The sequence below is a fragment of the Tupaia chinensis genome, unplaced genomic scaffold (genome assembly GCF_000334495.1).
Source record: "Tupaia chinensis unplaced genomic scaffold, TupChi_1.0 Scaffold000239_1, whole genome shotgun sequence".
Classification (NCBI taxonomy): Eukaryota; Metazoa; Chordata; class Mammalia; order Scandentia; family Tupaiidae; genus Tupaia; species Tupaia belangeri.
Window position 1 is genome coordinate 696,089 of NW_006159717.1, and position 22,423 is coordinate 718,511.

Below are 22,423 nucleotides of genomic sequence, written 5' to 3' on the forward strand. Positions count from 1 at the left end.
ATGTAAGATCCATCTGACTTAACCACCATGGTGCTGGCTGGCCCTCTCCTGCCGGCCTTCTGAGATTGCTTTAAGCCAGTGCCCTGGCCTGGGTGGGCACAGGTGTAGGCATACCCTCACACACACTCAGCCTGGCATCTCCATGTGACTTTTTACCTGCCCAGGCCCAGGATCATGCTGGGATATGAAATGAGAGGCTGATCCCCAAAACCTCACAACGGTTTCTTTCTCCCAAAAAACAGTCATCTTAAATTAAAAACAGTAGGTGAAGACGATGGCTTGACTGTTCTATTTCTTGACTTGGGAGGTAGTTCCAAGTATATACACTATTTCATTAAGGTATACATGTATATTTTATGTACATTTATATGTATGTTATTTCATAGAAAGGTTTAAGAAAGTAAAAGGTTCAGGAACGCATAATACTTCAAGTTAAAAATGAAAAAATTCAAAATTCAAATTTACCATTACTTTTGCGAGGAGACAGTAGAACAAATAGGGTAAACTAGACTGGAAAGAAAAAAATGGAGCGGGTACTGTAACCTCTGAATCATGAGAAACTGAGTAACGCGCCAGAACTCTGTACTTCCTTCCTGATGCCTCCTAGTGGGATGTGGTTTCTTATAGGGAGAAGTTCAGGAACTGGTAGCTGTTCATTCAGCTCATCTCCAGTTTGCATTGTCCTTGGGCTAAGGAAAGGTGGTGCGAAGCCCAGTAGATGCCTTCAGACGGGCAGGTGGAGAAGTGAGCAGTCCACTGCACCGAGGAGCGACCAGTGCTGCATGTCTGCAGAGCCTGACCTGGGCCCTGACAGGCTGGCCGCTACTGAGGCAAGGAGGAAAAGGAAAACCGGAAGCCCAGACTAAGGTGTGCGAGAGAGTACTTTGAGTTAGACACCCTGGTTTGCAGTGATCAGGTCAGGGACAAAGAGCTCTCAGTGCTTCCTACTCCTAATTTGATCTTTTTTAACTTGCGGAGTACTTGTAGAAGTACTGATTAGAAGACAAATATAAAATGCATTATGTAGTTTATACTATGTGTATACATCTATATTCCAGAATAGTTTGTTAAATACTGAGGGTTTGAAGGAACAGGATGAGATTGAAAGTAGAGGTAGTCTATTCATAGAGACTTTGATGAAAAGGCCTTATTCTAAAAGCAGTGGGCCCCTCTGGAAGCTCTTTGACTAAGATGAAGTTAGCATAGTTACATGGGATTTGGTGGGATCATTGGCTGCTCCTTGGTAGAGCATTTGGAGAAAGAACGAAGGAAGCAGGGAGACCAATGTGATACTTCCATCTCCATTGAAAATACAGGGATAATTTATGTTGGACCTGAGTGCTCCTGGAGAATACTGCGTTCTATTAGAAGGGCTTTGGAAAATAGTCTTCAATGCCGGCATTTCCTTAGTGTTCTGTAGCTAATTGCTTTGGGCCTCTAAAAACATGCACAATTGTATATAGTCCTCAGTACTTTTTTCCAGAAGGCCATCTTATTTATTAACATGAAATGAATTAGCTGTGACGTTTAGCATTCATAGATATTTATGGACATGCCTTGTATCTACAGCTTAGTATGAACCTATGATGTGCAAGTCGGTAGCAAAGCATTGCTTCCACATTTAAGTGTTTCAAGCACTGACTTGAAGATGTATGGAATCTTAAATTGTCCCTGAAAACTGCCAGCTCATGAAAAAATTCAAGTGGCCTTGTTACAAACATGGTGTTGCTGGTTTTACCATTGCATAATCAGCAATTTTATTTTGATGTTATTTGGGAGAAAACAGTATTTTTGATTAGCAAGTAAAATTAATGTAGAAAACAAATACTGTTAACTAGTTGGTATAATAAGGCATCTGTGCCATGTTGCATTTCAACTCATTAAATTTCTAAACTTCTAATTACGATAAGGTTACAACTTTAATAGGAGAACCGAACTTGGGCTTAGGGATGGTTTTAGAAATGTATAGAAATTTTGGGATTATTGAGGGAGAACTCTAAAATCCACATTTGGGGTCCAGGTGGTGGTGCAGTGGTAATGTAGGTGAGCCCACATGGGAAGGGTCCTGGGTTCATGGCCTGGGACTTCTCTGAGCATGTCAGGTGTGGGCATGCCTGATCTGGCCCACTGAGGCTAGGGATGGTTGGCACTGAGAACCCTATTGAAGGTACCTGTCTCTTTCTGTCTCTCCCACTCACAGAAGAAAACAACCTTTTTTTTTTTTTCCATACAAAAAAAAAACACCCTTTTTTTTTTTTTTTTTTTTTGAGGGGTTTTTGCTATAGGGCATGTGTGCTTGCCAGAGAGACAGAAGGTAAGAAATCACCCCCCGGAGGATGGCCACACCGCATTCCCTTCTCCTCCATTCTCCTCTCGGGATCTTGGGCACGCACGCACATGCTCCCGGCATGAGTTTAAGCTACCGGGTCTGGGGCTCGAACCACAGTTGACTACATGGGATTCCAGTAATGTAGCCATTATGCCATCTGCTGGTCCTGAAAACTTTTTTTAAAAGTTGAGTTTTCTTAAAAATTTAAATACACACAATATTTAGACTTTCTTGATCCTAAAATTAAGATTTATTGAGCACTTACTATTTACCAGTCCTTCCAGGAATTTTAACACAGGTGAGTAATTTTTCACAACTGTCAGGCAAGCCGTATAGTCCCCTCGATTGCAGATGGCACACTTGAGGCTCAGGCTGACTGTCTCAGATGATGTAAACTGATAGAACCACATTTGATCTTCGTTGTTTTTCACAAAAGTACATGCCTATTGGACCTGCAGGTGGCATGGAAGTTAAGGTGCTGGATCCCACAAGCCGACTTCGGGGTTTGAGTCCTGGACCTGGTGGCTTGAAAATCACGCCGGGCTTGTGTGTGCGCGTGCACGCATGTGTGCCCAGAATCCTGAGAGGAGAATGGAGAAGTGACTGGCATGGCCATCCCCTCTGGGGGATGATTTCTCTCCTCTTCCCTTTGCTTCCCTCGTACCCCCTCTGGTGAGCCCATGCTCCTATGGCAAAACAAGCAAGCAAACAGAAATGCCTATCTTGTATGTCCTGTGGCATTTAAAAGCAGTGTTTATTCAAATAGTAATTTTAAAAGTGTTTTGTTTTTACACTTTAAAATATTGGTTGTAAATGCAGTAATGTTCCCTAGCTTAAGTTTAGGAACTCAACCATTATATACCAGTGTGTTAAACAAAAACATTTGCACATGAGCTAATCGTTATTAAAGGAAAATAAAGATAGTGTTTGTTTTGTTTTTTAGTTCTTGCTATAGGGCTTGTGAACTCATTGGGGAGGTAAAGACAGAGAGAGAGAAGGAAAGTGAGAAATTACCTCCTGGCGATAGGAGGTGGGTAGTCATGTTGCAGTCCCATCTTCTCCATTCTCCTCTCACCACCCAGCATATTTTTCAAGCTGCCGGGTCCTGGACTCACTGCACAGTCGGCCGTGTAGGATCCACCTGCCTTAACTACCATGCTACCTGGCTGGCCTAAAGGTAGTTTTTATATTTTGATTTTGCATCTGCCAGTGTTAAACAGATATACCAAGAACACTTTCAGAGAATGGCTTAAGGCAGGAAAAAGAAAAGGCAAAACTTGATTAGAAGACTCATTTTCAGAGCAGGATTTTTTCTTTTTTTTTAATTTCATCTTGGGCTTCTGAAAATCGGGGACTTGTTATGCTTGAGGAGTACCTCCCTCCTTCTCAGTTGAGCACGAATATTTATAAACATGGGCTGGTTTACTTTTTAGTGCTACAAAAAAATAAATACCCGAAACAGGAGAGAGAAAGAAAGTCAGGCAGTTTAACTTCCCCATTTATAAAGGTCAGTATAATATTCTGATTTTTGCTTAATGTAATCTTAAGGGTTTTTTTCAGTCACTGAATTAAGAAGAAGCTTTCATTTTTTTAAAGAATTATTTTATTTAACGTTATTTACTTATTTCAAAATTTGACCAGAGAGGGACAGAGTGAATGAGCATGCAAGGGAGGGAGGGAGGGAGAGTGAGCGTGCAAGAGAGGGAGGGAGGGAGAGAGAGAGAGAGAGAGAGAGAGAGAGAGAGAGAGAAAGAAAGAGAAAGCAAGTCTCTAGGTCCAGGACTCGAATTGTGGTCAACCATGTGGGATTCCAGTGCCTTAGCTACCATGCCACTGGCAGGCACCATAGTGTCTTACGGTGTTTTGTTGTTGTTTTTAAAAGATTTATTTAATTTCATCTGTTATTATTTTTTAATTTGACCAGAGACAGAAAGCAAACTGCCAGGTCCAGGACTTGAACCGCAGCCAGCCATGTGGGAATCCAGTGCCCCCAACCACCATGCCACCTGCCAGCTCCACTGTAGTGTCTTTTAATTTTTGTCTTTTCTGGTTCATGTGTGAATGTGAGATTGTATATGTTAATGCAAGTAAAACCTTCTAAATGGCTGGCCCTTCATTCCGACTCAGGGCTTTGACTGTGTGCTGTTTTTTCTTTTCAGCTGTCTCTGTGCATTGGGTCATTGGGTCCAAATTGAGCTCTTACGTTTGCACGAACACATTTCTCCTCATTGAGTGTCCTCTTCACTACTTTTTCTTGTTCACCTCCTCTATTCTACTGGTATTAAGTCCTATCTGTTCTACCTTCTAAACAATGTACATGTTCATCTCCCCTCTGTTGCTTTTTAATTCAGCTCTTGTATTTTAAGAGATTTTTTGCTATAGGGCACGTGCACTCACCAGAGAGACAGAAAGTGAGAAATTATTTCTAGGGAGGATGGCCATGCCACAGTCCCTTCTCCTCCAGTCTCCTCTTGGCATCTTGGGCAAGCATGCACAGGCACCCAGCATGAGTTATAAGCTGTTAGGTCGGGACTCAAACCACAGTTGACTACATGGGAGGAGTCCAGTGATGTAATGTAGCATCCGCTGACCATTCTTCCTTTTTCTCTGTCCCAGTCTATCTTCCAGAAGGATAGTCTGTGTTACTTCTTATCTAAAAACATTGTGTTGATGAGAAGGGGGGAAAGTGACTAGGACCAAGGATATTAACCCTGAGACGTTAGGGTTCTTTGACACAACCAGTGTTCTAAGACATGGAAAATGGCTTGCATTTGCAGAAGGGTGGAAGTAGTACATTTTCACTGTCTCCTCTGTGGTTTACATTCTCAAGTTCATATTCTTTTTTTTTTTTTTTTAAGGGTTTTTGCCATAGAATGTGTGCACTTGCTGGAGAGAGAGAGAGGGAAAATGAGAAATCACTCCCCAGGGGCATGGCCACCCCACAGTCCCTTGTCTGTTATTCTCTTGTGATTTTGGGCATGCACACATACATGCACCCAGTATGATTTTCAAGCTGCCAGGTGTGAGGCTCGAACTCTGTTCAGCCATGTGGGAATCCAGTACCTTAACCATCATGCCAGTTGCTGGCCCCACTGTTTCTTTTTTTGTCAAAGTTTATTCATTTATATATTCCATGAGTGAGAGATGGGGAGAGAGAGAGAAAGAGAGAGACAACACCCCCAGCAGGATCCTGATACTGCAGCTCACCCTATCCTAGATCATGGGCCAGTGTATCACTGATGTACTCAGGGAGGTCTCCAGACCTGAAGAGGGAGCCTTCTCCACGTGGGACTGCTTCAGTGAGCTTTTCGTCCTGCGTGCAGTACCCTCCCACTTCTGTCATTCCAGTTCCTCCCTGTTTCCTGCCCAAATCACTGAGTTCTCCAGGTGTCATCTTCCGTGTTCACTGATACCCCAGATTCCATGTTCTTACCTGTCTGGAATCCTTCCTGCCACTTCTGCGTGTGAGCCCCTTCTAGATCCAGGCTTCTGTCTATTACGTGGCACAATGCTTCTCACATAGAAAATGCCATAAATAAGTGAATACTTAGAGCCAGCAGGTGGAGTAGTGGTTAAGGTGCTGCACTCCCACATAACTGACCACGGTTTGAGTCTTGGACCTGGCGGCTCGAAACTAATGGCAGGTACATGTGTGTGCATGCTAAAATTCCAGGAGGAGAATGGAAAAGTGATTGCAGCGTGAGCATCCTTGCTGAGGTGTGATTTCTCACTTTCTCAGTGTCTCTGTCTCTCTCCATCGAGCACATGCACCTTATGGCAAAAACCTTTAAAAAAATAGATTAGTGAACATTTATTGAATTTATTCCAAATGCAGAAAAGAAGTTGGTTGGGGCATTTGCTCGTTTCATAATTATCCTGTGTTGTAGTCTCAGGTAATTCTTTATTTGGAGCTGTTTATGCGTAAGGCTAAAAGTTAGAAACAATACATGGCTTTCCTTAGAAAGGTTTCTGTCCGGACCAGCAGGTGGCATGGTGGTTAAAGCCTGGTCTCCCACATGAGTGACCATGGTTTGAGTGCCAGACCTGGCGGCTTGAAAATCCCACCAGGTGCGTGTGTGCCCCAAATTCTGAGAGGATAATGGAGGAGAAGGGATTGTTGTGTGACCATCCCCCTAGGGAGTGATTTCTTATTTTCCCTCTCTCTCTCTCTCTGTCTCTCTCCAACAAGCACACTTGCCTTATGGCAGAAACCTAAAAAAAAAAAAGTCTAGGAGGATTAAAGTCAGACTTTTTTTGTTGGTTTTAATTTGTTAGAGGGTACATGCATTCTCCAGAGAAAAAGTGAGGGAGAAGGGACTCTGCCGTGGGCATAGTCACACTGCAATCCTGCCTTCATCTCTCCATTCTGTTGGGATTTCGGGTACAAATGCACACACCCAACATATTTTTCAAGCCATTGAGTCCAGGATTCAAACTACACAAAAATGAAATTTTAAAGTATATCACCAAACCCACCCAAAGCACTTAGCTAGTAAATTCTTTTTTTTTTTTTTTCTGGAGAGGTTTTTGCTATAGGGCGCATGAGCTCGCCAGCCAGAGAGAGAGAGACATAGAGACAGAAAGCGAGAAATCACCCCCCAGGGGGGATGGTCACGCCACAATCCCTTCTCCTCCATTCTCCTCTCGGGATCTTGGGCACGCACGCACACGCGCCCAGCGTGAGTTTTAAGCCTCCGGGGCTGGGATGCGAACTGCGGTCAACTTCGTGAGAGTCCTGCGACATAGCCATTACGCTAACTGCTGGTTCCTAATTCTAATGATTATTGAAAACAAGCTCCTGTGACTCAAATCAGAGCACTAGCATAAGAAAATTAGAAGTGATCCATTTTATTTAATAATGAAGTTGGAAAACTGGGCACTGGTAAACCAGGGTTGACATGAGATAAATGAAACAGTGAACAGTAGCTGCTGGTATGCAAAATAGCACATTCTGAAGTATATGAGTGCGAAATGGACATTCATATACGGAATCATACTTTTGCACTAATTTCCATGTTGTGGAGGCAACATGGTTTCCTGGGAAGGCATACAAGACTTGTAGTTGGGAAGCTGAAGTTCTGGTCCTGACTCTGGTGCTGATTACCTATTGGTTTAGAGCAAGTTCCTGTCTCCTCTTTCAGCCTCCATCGCCACATTTGTTGAGCTCTTAGATCCCTTGTAACTCTACCAACTGCATCATTGGGAAGTACTGTCAGTGCCAAAGATGGAATTTTAGGCAGCTCTGACAATTGGTGGGACTGAGAGAACTGTGAGCCCATTGTTCCCTTTCAAAGTCCAGTCTGTTTCATATTTTAGAAGTATGTTTATTAAAACATTTACCTATGGACAAACTCCTTTGTCCTGGTGGTCATGCATCTCCCTCCCAGTTGCTTACCCCCAGGAAGGGAGGTGATGTCCCTCACTGTTCAGCATTCCAGGTGCAGCAGGTTGACAAAGAAGCTGCACCGTGCGAGGCACTGCAGCCAGCCGCGTCATCCTCCTCAATTAGAGGTGGCAAAGGCTGGCCGGGCTCCAGAGGGAGACTGGCAGCTCCTCTCTCTGTGTCCACGCTCGGCGGGATGCTTCCTCACGCCCACCTCTCTCCCCCTGGCTGCGACTTCAGCTTCCGCCAGATGTCACACCGCTGCTTGTCGCCGCCCAGATTCCCATCACTGATTTTGTTGTTTCGATGTATTTATCACAACTGTTCTCTTTAGCTGTAAAATTTATGGAATTTCACGCTCTTCTTAATCACTACAAGGAAATATCCAAGGAACTGTATGTATGAGAGTCAGAGGGAGGGAGTGCTCCGTCTAATGCAAGGACGTTGACACGTGCGTGCCATGCATCCCCCAAAGCCTGAGTGGACAGTGTTCAGAGTGGACCTGAACTCGGTTCTGCTGAGTGGCGTCTTCTCAGAGGTGCTGCCTGTGTCAGTCCTGGGAAGAACTGTGTGAGAAATGGGCTTTTTACCTTATCCCTCCCCTTGATCTTTTCTTATCTAGTCAGACCTGTGACCAGTGCGATCTAAGCCTAAAGTGGCGTGGTGGCAGCTGGTGAAGGTGACAGTAGCATCTCCCTTACTGCACTGAGCGCTTCACTTGTATGCGTTTGAGCCTTACCACGGCCTGTAACACTGGGAGCTTTTATTACCCCTGTGGTGTAGGTGAGGAAGGCGCCACAGACTCGAAGCCCTTCACTGTAAAAATAAGCTTATAGCACATCCTCGTTAAGGGAGGAAGGGATGCATTTGTCTAGCCCTGTCTGCCCATCCTTTCTTCCTTTATTTATTTTAAGAAGATTTTTGCTATAGGGCGTGTGCACTTGACAGAGAGACAGAAAGCGAAAAATCACTCCCCAGGGGGATGGCCACGCCACAATCCCTTCTCCTCCATTCTCCTCTGGGATCTTGGGCACACATGCACATGCACCCAGTGTGAGGTGGTTTTTTTTTTTTAGAATTATTTTATGTAACTTTATTGATTTATCAATTTATTTTAATTTGACCAGAGAGGACCTGGAGGAGAGAGGGAAAGTGAGAAAGCAAACTGCCAGGTCAAGGACTCAAAACATGGTCAACCATGTGAGAGACCAGTGCCTTTAACTGCCATGCTACCTGCTGGTCCCCAGCGTGAGTTTTCTTTTTCTTTTTTTTTTTTTGAGAGAGATTTTTGCAGTAGGGCGCGTGTGCGCGCCAGAAAGACAGACAGAAAGTGAGAAATCACCCCCCCAGGGGGATGGCCACGTTGCAATCCCTTCTCCATTCTCCTCTCGGGATCTTGGGCATGCACACACTTACACCTGGCGTGAGTTTAAGCCACTGGGTCCAGGACTCGAACCGCTGTCAACTGCATGAGAGTCCAGAGACATAGCCATTACGCTAACTGCTATTCCCTTATGTGTTTCTTTGTGCCTGTCAACATCATTGCCTTAAGGCCCCTGGGAAGAGTCCTGGGAAGGGGAGAGGAGGAAACTCATGGTTTTCTGTCACACGAGGCAGTGTGCTGGGCACTTTCTGTAACAACCCCGTGGCCTTTTATGGACACCTGTGTGAGGGATTTCACTGGGTCCAGTGCCAGGACCTGGGCTTCTGCTTATTTCAGAGACACTTGGAAGATGACTGTGCCCCAGTGAAGGACGTGTTATGTTTACCAGGCCCTGCCTTTGTCCTTGTCACTTGTCACTCACGTGCAGCATGTCTTTGAATCCTCAGTGCAGCCCTATTGTAGTAGCTATATCAACCCACGTTTCAAATGAGGATACTAAAAGGGGTGAAGTGACTAACTTTTTTTAGGTCACCGCCAGCTACAACTCCACAGGATATTTATTTATGCTCTTGGTCTCCCCTGTGTGCTCTGAATGGCAGACCGTACCCCAAGTCTTTTCTTAGCAACCCATGTGTACAGGGAAGTAGAAAGAGAAGGGCCTCGAACCCAGCAAAAAGCAACACTCTGTACTTTTATAGATATACTGGCACTTGAGGGGTCGGCAGGTGGTGTGGTGGTTAAAGGCACTGGACTCCCATGTGGCCGACCATGGTTCAAGTCCCGGACTGGTGGCTTGCTTTCTTACTTTCCTTCTTTGTCTCTCTCTGATCAAATGGAAAATAATAATAATAAATAAAGTTAAATAAAATAATTCTTTAAAAAATATATTGGCACTTGAATTTGACACAGTTCTTAGAAGTAGGACCTGTTGGGACCAGCAGTTGGCATAATGGCTATGTCGCTGGACTCCCACATAGTTAACTGTGTGTTGGAGTCCCAGACCCAGTGGCTTAACCTTGTGCTGGGCTTGTGTGCGTGCGTGCCCGCCCAAGATCCCGAGAGGAGAATGGAGGAGAAGGGATTGTGGTGTGGCCATCCCCCCTGGGGGTAATTTCTCACTTTCTGTCTCTCTGTCTCTGTCTTGCTGGTGAGCACACACACCCTATAGCAAAAACCTCTCCAAAAAAGAATATTAAGGGATTTCACAATCCAGCAGTCCATAACTTTGGCTTATAACTTTGAATGCCATGACTCTTACAGTAATGAGAAAGTGACAATACACAGGATGAGCTGGTACTTTAAAAAAACTAGTGTGAGCCAGAGATCTTTGATGGAGCTTTGTCAGAAGAATTTCAGAAACTGCAAGTTGTTACACAGATGTATTGATTTAATTAGTCTAGATAACACCATTTATTTATGCTTAAGCATCTCACACATGCAAAAAGTTGGTAATTCAGAGTCACACAATTTGTGAGTTATCTTCTATCCCACGAGTTGTAGCTTCTGAATACCAACTTTGGTGATGTGTGTGTCAGATGCTTAAGCATAAGTAAACAATATTGTGTAGACCAGTTAAGCAGTACAGTTTGGTTTGGGGAATTCTGTTGACATAGAGCTTCATGTAAAATCTGGCAGGTTTTTTGTTTTTTAAAAAGGAAATTTTTGCTGTAGGGTGCGTGTACTCTCCAGAGAGCCACAAAGCGAGATATCACCGCCCCCCCAGGGGGGATAGCCATACTGCAATCCCTTCTTTGTTCTCCTCTTGGGATTTTGGACATGCACACTCACACACCCTGCTTGAATTTTAAGCTGCCAGGTCCAGGACTCAAACCATAGTAGGCTATGTGGGAGTTTAGTGACATAACCATTATGCCATCTGCTGGTCCCTGGTAATAGCTTTTTAGTAACACTAATTTTTTCTTTCTTTTTTTTTTTTCCCAAGGTTTTTGCCATAGAGCACATGTGCTCACCTGAGAGAGAGACAGTGATAGGGAAACTGAAAAATCAGTGCCCAGAGAGGATGGTCACACTGCAGTCCCTTCTCCATTCTCCTGGAGTTTGGGAATGCACACATACACGCGTGCCATCATTCTCAAGCTGCCAGGTATAACCCAAACCACAGTCGCATATGGGGGGCCCAGTGCCTGAACCACCCCACCACCTGCTGGCCCTGACGTTAATTGTTTTAAACGAAGATGGCATATCTGGGTTCTGTGATTAAACCCTCTTGGGGTGTCTTGTGGCTCCTTAAATTAGCCATATAATGGATATTCTAGCTAGTGGGTGGGAAAGGGAAGAGTTACTCTTTGAGCAAAACGGTTCACTTATTTCGTGATAGGTTATAGACTATTATTCCTTCTCTTGGAGAGGGAAACCAGTTAGAATCCTTTTGCTGTTCTCCTTCTCCCCTCTAATTTGAACTGTAAGAGCACCAAGGTATTGTATGTCTGCCACAGTCTTCAGTACTGTCCTCACACCTCTAAAAATGCTATTAGTGGGGACAGCAGTTGGCGGGGTGGTTGGGGTGCTGGATCCCACGTGACTGACTCCATTGTTTGGGTCCAGGACCTGGTGGCTTGACAAACATGCGGGGGACGTGTGCTCCTGTTCCCAAAATCCCAAGAGAAGAATGAAGAAGGAATTGCAGTGTGGCCATCTCTCTAGGGGAGATTTCTCACTCTCCCTCTCTGTCTCTCTCTGGCAAATGCACATGCCCATGGCAAAAATCTTTTCTAAAAAATAGAAAACAACAACTATTAGTTTTATTTTATTTATTTATTTATTTATTTATCTTCAGCTAATTTAAGCAGGTATTTTCTCATTCAAAGTGGTAAGCTATCAAAAAGAGACTAGGATATAGTTAATATAGTAGGAATTTTGGCAGCATCTTTTCTTTAGCTCTTGAGATACTTCAGCCCTTTTTTTCCCTCCCTCTTTCACCCCGCTACCTAGAAGCTATATAGAAAGGGGGTGGCTTTATGAGCCCCGTGCTACATTAGGGAACAGAGCTCACAGGGCTGTGTGTCTTGCCTAGGTCAGCCTTGCTAAGAAGGCAGTCACAGAATGCAGCAGAGAATCCCAGAGCAGCGCACTGACCCCCAGAAAGGTCACGGGCTGGTGGGGCAGCGCACTGCCCACGGGAGAGGTGATGGGCAGGTAATCATTTCCTCAGAAGTCTTGACCACTACTGATCAGCTACTCCGTAATCTTCAGGAAATGTTAGGAACTCTTCCTGCTTCTTTGCCCAGCTGGCTTAGTAATTCAGACAAGTATACAACGTTATTATGATTGTTTTGTCTTATTTTTTTTATTGCCTAGAGATCACATGTGTTCATGTGTTCAGGAGAGAGAGAGAGAGAGAGAGAGAGAGCACCCTGAGTGGGTCGTGTCGTGCCAGTCTTTTTTCCTCCATGTCTCCTCCCCATCAGCATTTCAGTGCTCAGCGGACACACACCCAGCATGTTTTTCAAGCTCTAGAGCCAGGATTTCAACCAGGGTCGGCCCATTTGGGATCCAGCTCTCAGTGTATAGCATTTAACGCCTGTGCTGTAGGCCAGCCTTTTCACGTGTTCCTTTCAAATGATTTAGACTGCCAAGTATCCATGTTAGCCGTTGTTCAAAGAGTGCAAAACATCACTTTTAGGACCACTTGTTGTTGCTGCTCCACTGCTCCATAATAGGGCATCTCATTGAATGTGCATTTAATCAGATACACACATGCAGATTAGGGAGGGCACAGAGCCACAGGCAGGACCCACTCCTCAGCACTGAAGCAAATGCTAGAGGGGAAACATTCTGCAGAGAAAAAGGAAGCCATGCAGAAGTGAGGGTCCCACTGCTGAATTTGGACACAAATTCAGGGCACAGACTGAATTTGCTGTAGTAAATAGCCCAGCTGGTAGAGAAAGAAATCACCCATTTAGCGATGGAGGGCAAGGCGGAGTAGGTCAGGGCTCTCTGAATTGCGTGTGTTGGTTTCAGCAGTTAGGAATGACACAAAGGCTGGCCCCCTGAATGGGTGGTTAAGGCAGCCGAGTCCCACATGGCTGACTGGGGGGTTCTAGTCCCAGACTCAGTAGCTTACAAAATATGCCATGCACATGGGTGTGCATGCCCAGAATCCCAAATGGAGGAAGAAGTGGAGGAGAAGGGATTGTGGTGTGATATTCCCTTAGGGGGTGTTTTCTTCTCTCTCTTCCTCCCTTTCTCTAGCACCCAAGTGCATGTGCCCTCTAGCAAAAAAAAAAAAAAAAAGATACAAGAGTACACAGGGTTTGCCTTTGAAGTGCTTTTGTAACAGGTTCTCGACCATGGCTTTAAGAGGAAAAGAGCTTTCTCATACTCCTTAAAGGGCTCCAAATGTTCTGTGGCCTAAGAGGACAGGCTCACCGCCCAGTCGCTGACCACACCCGAGACCCTCGCATTTCTCTACAGCTTCACTGTCATCACAGTTCACGCCGCTGCCCCTGATGTTTTCCTGTTCAAGAGCCGGACTCCTCCATCTGCCGCAGGAGGAGAGTCGGTGTTCCGTGATAACCGTCACCTTGCCATGGCTCTCCTTTGCAGACCCCGTATCACGTGAACCTCCTCCTGGCTGGCTACGATGAGCACGAGGGGCCCGCGCTCTACTACATGGACTACCTGGCAGCCTTGGCCAAGGCTCCTTTCGCAGCCCACGGCTACGGGGCCTTCCTGACGCTCAGCATCCTGGACCGATACTACACGCCAAGTAAGTGCCAGTGCCCTGGGTCAGAGCAGCAGAGGCCCCCCTCAGGCCTGAGGAGCACGAGTAGGTGCCTCTGGAAGCCGCTGTCTCCCATGGATCTTTGGGAAGCTGATGGAGGTCCCTCTTTTGCCAGCCAAAATGAGGCAGTGCATAACTGTAGAGCTGGGTTTTGTTTTGTTTTTAAGGGGGTTGTAGTGGAGGGCATAATGAGTGAAATGTTTGTGTTAGGTTGTGTGCTTCTTCAGTTCTAGACTGGCGGGCTTTCCCTCACTCTGCTGTGCCTAGGTGCTTACTGACTTCCTGGCTGCAGAGAGTGAGCAAGTAAGCCGAGCGGGTGTGTGTATCGGTGTGGAACTCGTGGGTATAAACAGATCTCCAGGATGACAGCTGAGGGTTTCTTTGCTTAAATGTCAGCGGTTTATTTGTTTGTTTTTAATTAATTTGTTAATTTGTTGTGATTTTCAAGCTGCTGGGTCTGGGATTTGAACTGTGGTCGGTCATGTAGGAATTCAGCACCTTAACCACTGTGCCACCTGCTGACCCAATGTCAGAGCCTTTTAAGGCCACAGACCTGGACCCTGCAGGTGCTATCTCTTTAGCCATAAGCTGGCAGCTTGGCAAACCTTCAGATGCAGGGAGTCTTTTGTGCTGAGTTGTAGCTGCTGACCCCAAGCCCAACCTTGACTCGAGCAACTGTGGGCATAGGAACTTGGAATTCTTAGTTTTTGAAGACTGTAGGTGCAGCACTGATAAACACTTCTGACCGTCCACTCTTCCCTGTCAGTGTCCTCAGAACCTGGCATATTGATTCTTTTTTGGTGCTGCCCTCTCACACAACCTCAGCCTGCTAGAGCTCCAGGCCACATCCTGAAAAGAATTTGCCCAGCCTCCTGGTGATGGTGTCTTGATTTGCATCCATCAATAATATAGCTGGTCAGCTCACCAAAATAGCCACTAGCCAGCCCCGAAGCCTAGTGCATGTGTGCTGCCTAAGGTCGTCAGCCCCACAGACCGTTCTCTTGGCTCCTGTTTCAGGAGAGTCTTAGCTCCATCCCGTCAGTTCTCTTCCTATTGCTAAACTGAGACCCAGCTGGGAATGGGAGGCTAACACTCTGGCCCGTCCTCGCGTTTCCTGATTTGCAGCTGGCAAGGGCAGATGGAATTTATTTAAGCCCTCGACTAAAGGGGGTCCATGGGGCAGGTTATGAAAAGGGCCACTGGACTTCTTCACAGGCGGGTGGGCCCTGGCCAGCGGAAGCAGCATTCTGTCACACTTACCCTTCTCTGTAGCCGGTCGACTTGCAGTGGCCGGGGCTGCTGGAGCACTGGTCTGGGGCACCCTCAGCTGCGTACGGAGTGGGTTTGTGGCAGGCTAGAAGACAAAGCAGTTTTTGCCTGTTCCATTTGTGTGGCACTCTGATCTGAAGTTTAGAACTTAATCAGAAGTCGCCAAGATTCGGATTTAATGACAGTACCTTGAGGGCTTGGTGTCTGTGTTCTCTTTCAGCTATCTCACGTGAGAGGGCCGTGGAGCTTCTTAGGAAATGTCTAGAGGAGGTGAGTATTTCCCATGAGGTCCTCAAAGGAATGTCTGGTCTCTCTTTCCCAGTCTTGTTCCCGTTCTTGGTTGTATTTTTTTCTGATCCTTGCCAGAAGATGTATAATAACCCACTAACTAGCTCTGAAGTGCTAACAGGGGTAGTTTGGTGTGGGTTTGCTCTCATGGGTCACCTCCTCATTGGTGTCAATTTACAGTTACTTTCTGATTCATCTAGAGCAGTGGTTCTCACGTTGAAGTATGTATAAGAATCAGCCAAGGTGGGCAGTAGGAACTTGGAATTCTTTCCTCCCTTTATTTATTTATTTTTTGTTAATAGAATTACTTATTTTATTTATTTTTTAATTATCATTATTATTGTTTAATTTGATCAGAATGAGAGAGAGAGGGAAAGTGAGAAAGCAAGCTACCAGGTCCTGTACTCAACCCACGGTTAGCCATGTGGGAATCCAGCACCTTAACCACCACACCACCTGCCGGCCCCGCTTTCTCACTTTCCTTCTGTTGCTCACTCTGACCCTCTCTGGTCAAATTAAAATAAATAAATAAATAAAGTTAAATAAAATAATTCTTAAAAAAAGAAAAAAAGGAATCACCTGGGGGACTTGTTAAAAAAGCAGATTACTGGGGTCAGCAGGTGGTGTGGTGTTTGGGGCCCTGGACTCCCACCTCATGGCCAACTGTAGTTCAAGTCCTGAACCTGGCAACTTGCCTTCTCACTTCCCCATTCTCTGTCTCTTTCTGTGAATTAAAATAATAAATAAATTACAGGACCAGCAGATGGCATAATGGTTACATTGCTGGACTCCCACATAGTCAACTGCAGCTCAAGTTCTGGACCCGGTGACTTAAATCTAATGCTGGGTACGTGTGTGTGCATGCGTGCCCAAGATCCCGAGAGGAGAATGAAGGAGAAGGGACTGCAGTGTGGTCATCCCCCTGGGGGGTGATTTTTCACTTTCTGTCTCTCTGTCTGTCTCTCTTTCTCTGTCTCTCTGGCAAGTACACACACCCTATAGCAAAAATATCTAAAAATCATAATAATGATCACTAATTAATTAATCTTTTTTAAAAAAGCAGTTTGCAGGCGAGTAGGTAGTATGGAGGTTTTTAAGGTGGTTAGATTCCACTTGGCCCACTGCGCAGTTCAAGTTCTGGACTTGGTGGCTTGAGAAACGTGTTGGGTGCATGTACGTGGGCATACAGAACCCCAAGAGGAGAATGGAGAAGGGACTGCAGCATGGTCATCCCCCCAGGGGTCATTTCTCACTCTCCCTTTCTTTCGCCTCCAGCGAATGCATGTGCCCTATACCAAACTAACAAAAAAGTTTTAAAAGCAAATTCCTGTTGTTGCCACACCCTGAAATTCTGACTACACTGGCCTGAAGTACAGACAGAATCTCAATCTCAAGTGATTTTGCTTCAGTTGGTAGCTGGGGCCATACTCTTAAGAACTGTTGGGTTGTGGGACCAGCAGTTAGCATAATGGCTATGTCGCTGGACTCCCACGTAGTCGACCGTGGTTTGAGTCCCGGACCCGGCGGCTTAAACTCACGCTGGGCGTGTGTGTATGCGTGCCCAAGATCCCAAGAGGAGAATGGAGGAGAAGGGATTGCGGCGTGACCATCCCCCCTGGGGGGTGATTTCTCTCTTTCCGTCTCTCTGTCTCTGTCTGTCTGGCGAGCGCACGCCCCCTATAGCAAAAACCTCTCCAAAAAAAGAAAAAAAAAAAGAACTATTGGGTTGTCAGAAAAGTCATGATACATTTTTGCATAGGAAAACATAGAAAAATATGTCATGACTTTTTCAGTAACCCAAAACTTTATTTCTGCTCTGCCTTTTTCTTTGTTTTTAATTGTCAGAGGACAAGGGCACTCACTAGAGAGAGACAGGGAAAGGGAGGGAGAAAGCACCCCCAGCAGGTGCAGTCTCTCCTCTACTCCATCCTGTCAGGGTTCTGGGCCTGCTTGTTCCTCAAGCCACCCAGACCAGGATTTGAACCACAGTCAGCCATGTGGGATCTGGCTCTCTTAACCAGGCTACAGGCCCAGCCCCTGCTCTGTCTTCTTCCCCCGTAAGCCCCACACTGTCTGCTCCCTTACCATCACATGAGTCCTTGTGGTCTGGAGAGAGCTTTCAAGACGCCGTAGAAGACAACTAGAAGTTTTGGGCCAAAGGGGAGAGTAGCCTTCAGTTTGTGAGGCCAGGAACACGGACACCACCACTCCCACTCCGGTGTGCTCCTAAGAGCCTATGGCTTTGGTGTGAGCACAGGATGAGAGAAGCAGCCTGAGGAGACTTCATTTTTCCACTGTTCCTGTGGCCTAAGGATGACTTGGATTCGCGGTCTAGTGAGAGGGTGAGAGGGGCACTGGAGTGACACTAGCTCACCTTGCTCCCAAGCCTGTCCGGCACTCCATCTACAGTGCCCCGCCTTTCTCTGTCAGTAAATCTCCTTTCCAAGGCAGAAGCTGAGAATGAACTGTGCTTTTCTTAATGATTCGGCCGAGAGGCCACATTAGTTTAGCATCCCAAGTGTTGAAGGCTCTGTCAGTAACAACCAGTGTAGTATTGAGTGTGCCGAGACCTTACTTCCCACGGACCCTGAAGGGGGTTCATTTCAGAAACCCTCATTTCCTGGGACCAGCAGTTAGCGTAATGGCTATGTTGCTGGACTCCCATGTAGTTGACTGTGGTTCAAGTCCCGGGCCCGGTGGCTTAAACTCACTCTGGGTGCGTGTGCATGTGTGCCGAAGATCCTGAGAGGAGAATGGAGAAGGGATTGTGGTGTGGCCATCCCCCCCCGGGGGGCGATTTCTTACTTTCCATCTCTCTGTCTCTCTCTGTCTTTCTGGCAAGCGCGCGTGCCCTGTAGCAGAGACCTGTCAAAAAAATAAAGAAATCCTCATTTCCTCTTGGAGCTTGTTTCTGACAGAGGAGTCATCAGCCGGAGAGGACTCTGGAAACGCAGCGGACTGCTGCTGCCCAGTCCTCAGCTGCCAAGGAGGGAGGCTTCAGGGGGGAGGCGGGCTTTCCCAGGGAAGGTGCAGAAGGGAGCATGTGGAGAGCTTCATGGCTCTCCCCCAGGGTTCCAGCGGTGTGTGCGGGAAGGGTAGCCACGGGAGCAAAGGTTTCCTCCAGTTGTGCTCCTCCGTGATCTCCAGCCATTCAGGGGCTGTCTGCTTCCGGACACAGCACAGCGCCAGCAGAGTGAGGAGAGTGCAGAGATGTCCCCTGGATGACGGGCCACCCTGTTTCAAGGAGACAAGGGAGGGACTGTTCCGAGAGCAGTCCTGTCGACCCCCGCCCACCAGCCCTCCAGCTGCACACAGACATGCTCCCACTCACCATGTCCTTACCGTTTGGGTGGACAGGAGTACCTAGGAGTACACTGCCCTGCCGCAGACCTTGCTCCTAGGGCCATCACTGTGAGTCAGCTTATTGTCTTGGACTCTTAGGAGAGAAGTCTGTGCTTATCAGACTGATTGGGAACAGACTGTGGGGAAGAACATTGGATCATCTCGTTCTTTTTTTTTTTTTTTTTAAGAATTACTTATGGGGGCTGGCAGGTGGTGGTTAAGGGTGCTGGACTCCCACATGGCCGACTGCAGTTTGAGCCCCATACCTGGTGGCATAGTTTCTCACTTTCTCTCTCGTATGCACACTCTGTCCCTCTGAAAAAAATTTAAAAGATTTATTTAATTTTATTTATTTATTTTAATTTTTGACCAAAGTGAGACAGAGAAAGAGAGAGGGAAAGTGAAAAAGCAAGCTGCCAGGTCTGGAACTTGAACCACGGTCGGCCATGTGGGAGTCCAGTGTGCCAACTTCCACACCACCTGCTGGCCCCTTGTCTCATTCTTTATCAGCAGACTGACAGGTCATGCTCACTACCTCTCAGCCTCTGGCTCCTTTCCTGAATGTCTTGGCACCATTGCTCCTAATAGAAAATCCATCCCATAAAAGTAGGAGTTCTTGTCTGCTCGTATCCCTAGAACCCAGGACAGAGCTGGCACACAGTACTCAGGACACATTGGTTGACCAATTTCCTTCGTGTCTCTTTGCAGCTCCAGAAACGCTTCATCCTGAACCTGCCAACCTTCAGCGTTCGAATCATTGACAAAAACGGCATCCACGACCTGGACAACATCTCCTTCCCCAAGAAGGGCTCCTAACGTCGCCGCCCTCCCACTCGCCGGGGAGTTTTTCTGATGGGCTTCTTTATTTTTTTCTACTCTTTTGACGTGCACTCTTGATAAATGGTTAATTCAGAATAAAGCCAAATAGCAACACATCGAGCTCTGCGGCTCAGGCCTCCGTTTACCTAGGCCACCTCAGGAAGAGCCTGGACTGGAGAGAGTCTGTTCTCTCTGCCAGGACCGGGCTTCCTCCTGCCATCCCTTCCCTAACGTGCTCATGCCCGTTAGCAGCCGACAGCCAGCTTCCTTCCCAGCCAGCTTTCTGCATGTCTTGTTTGCTAAGATCTCATTCCCTCTAAAGCAGTGGTTCTTTTTGCCCTGAAGCTTAACTTTTTAAAAAATTGCTTAGACTGAATAAGTAATGTATGCACTTGGGAATAATAGGCAAACAGTGCAGAAACGTGAAGTGAAAAACGTTCCTCCCACCCCTGTAATCTGATCACCCGCTTCCCTTCCTGGAGGAAAAGGTAGCTACTAATTTCTTATCTGTTTGGAGAGAGGTTCTGTTCCCATATGAAGTATGCATACACATACAGACACACATCTTCTTTAGAAAAGTATTTCTAAATGTTCTATATGTTGCTTATTTCATTTAATCCTACATTAGAGAGTGTTTATGTTTATGTCTACCATTTTCTTATATGTATAATGTTCTGTTACATTGATGTGTCGTGGGCAGTTAACTAGATACCTATTTTACTCTTAACCCAGCTTTTTGGAAATTATATCATTTTTTCTTAATAGGGTTGCTAAAATTCAATAGGCTTTTGGATTTTTTTTAAAGGTTTTTGCTGTAGGGCACGTATGCTCTCTGGAGAGAGGCAGAGACAGTGGGAGGGAAAGTGAGAATCGGGGGATGGCCACTCGTGATCCCTTCTCCTCCACTCTCAGGATTTTGAGCATGCATGCACTCAGGTCAGTGTGTTTTTCTCAAGTCTCTGGGTCTAGGACTTGAACTGTGGAGTCAGCCATGTGGGATCCAGCACCATAAACCACCACACCACCTGCTGCCCCCCCCCTTTTAAAATAATTATTTTTTTAATTTTAACTTTATTTATTTACTTATTTTAACTTGACCAACGAGGAACAGAAAGAGAGGGAAAGTGAGAAAGCAAGCTGCCAGGTCCGGGACTCGAACTGCGGTTAGCCATGTGAGAGTCCAGCGCCCTTAACCACCATGCCCCTGTCGGCCTCTAGCTGCCCTTTTATAAGTTTATTATTTCTTTATCTCATGAATGAGAAAGACAGACAGTACCCCAGTAGGGTCTTGACACTGTGATCCATCCCCAGCCATCAGTCAGCCGAATCCTGGACAAGCATGTGCTCATGAACTCCAACAGGTGTCCAGATATGAACTAGGAACCTTCCCGTGGGGGACTGCATCACAGAGTGCCATGTCAAACTGCTGTGCCACCGTCTGGCCCTGGACTGGTCTTAGTGCCTAATATAGTGGGTGGTCCAGAAAGTCATGATGCATTTTTGCATAGAAAATTACGTCATGACTTTCCCAGTGGCCTAATAGCTAGGCTTGGGGGTTATCAGTCAGGTCATCAGCTGTCATGGAGGTTAAGGCAGCTGAATCCCACATAGCTGACTGTGTAGTTTGAGTCTTTGACCCAGCAGCTTGAAAAACATGCTGGGCCGCATGTACGTGTGTGCCTGAGATCTGACAGGCTGGACGCCTGGACGGGGGCGGGGTGGGGGGGGAGAAGCATGAACTAACCCTGTGGAGGGTGCCCCCATCCCTGACCCTCACATATGCATGCACACGTGGTCCGCCAGAAAGAAAGAAAAGCATAGACATTTAAAAGAAAAAGAAATCATCTGTTATTTCTCGGACTTTCTTCTTTTAGAGTTATCCATTTAATTTTATTTATTATTATTATTATTTAATTTGACCAGAGTGAGAGAGAGAAAAAGGGAGAGAGAGCGAGCCTCCAGATCTGGGACTCCAACCACAGGCAGCCATGTAGGAGTCCAGCACCTCAACCACTGTGCCACCCGCGGCCTGCCTTCATGGACTATCTTAACAGCCTCTTAACTTTGCTCTCCTTTTAATCTCTTCCTTTTCTACTTCTTTCTCTGTACTCTTAAAAAATCCATTTGACCATATGTTCGCACAACTTCCTGATGGTTTTCCATCATTTAGAGTAAAGCCCAGTTCTTCTGTTGCTCTGCTGGCGTTTCGTAATCCTTTCCCAGCCTAAGTCTGCAGTTTCCTGGCCCTCTTCTACACCTCTTCTAAAGCTTATGGCCCAACGAAACTGTGACCTGAGTCACACGTGTATGACTTCATACACACGCCAGTTGTGAGAAGAGCACGCATTGCTTCATGGGACTTATTTTATGTGTGTGTGTGTGGTCTCAGCACAGTGCACTCTGATATCTTCTGTTTCCTTCTGCTGGATTTTGCTTTTGAAATGCCAGCCGTGATTTCCTGATGTTTGAAATACTGGGAATACACAAGGATTCTTTAGCACCCCTGACCAAATTCTCTTCACAGAATGGTCTTCCATCTGATTGCTTCCTTCTGTTTTCAGGTGATGAATACACAGAGAACAATGCAATTCCTTCCCAGGCTAGGGCTGTGGGGTGGGGGTAGGTTGCAGAAGAGAGCAGCTGTTTTGCCTCAGGGTAGGGAAGCTCAGCCCTGCCTGGTGAGGAGCTGGGAAGGCTGACAAGGAGGTGGAAGAGGGTGCAGAACTGGCTTGGGAAGCTCTGGGTGTTGCAGCCAGCCAAGCAGCAGCGCTGGGCCTGAGCTGCCTGAAGCCCAGTGCTTCCACGTCTGCTTTGGCTTGACCATTGGCTGAAGCAGCAGCAGGACCCTCCCGGGCAGAGGTGGGG

General features: G+C 46.4%; 1 protein-coding gene across 1 annotated transcript in view; it reads left to right on the forward strand.

The window, feature by feature from the left end:
- PSMB2 (proteasome 20S subunit beta 2) overlaps window positions 1–19,678 on the forward strand; it is a 45,055-nt gene extending 25,377 nt beyond the window's left edge. Inside the window, exons 4-6 of the mRNA XM_006148688.2 lie at window positions 13,663–13,825; window positions 15,330–15,379; window positions 19,448–19,678. Of these exons, the coding sequence (XP_006148750.1) occupies window positions 13,663–13,825; window positions 15,330–15,379; window positions 19,448–19,555 (321 nt within the window). The 3' untranslated portion in view covers window positions 19,556–19,678. The remainder of the gene's footprint in view (window positions 1–13,662; window positions 13,826–15,329; window positions 15,380–19,447) is intronic.
- The last annotated feature ends 2,745 nt before the right edge of the window (window positions 19,679–22,423 follow it).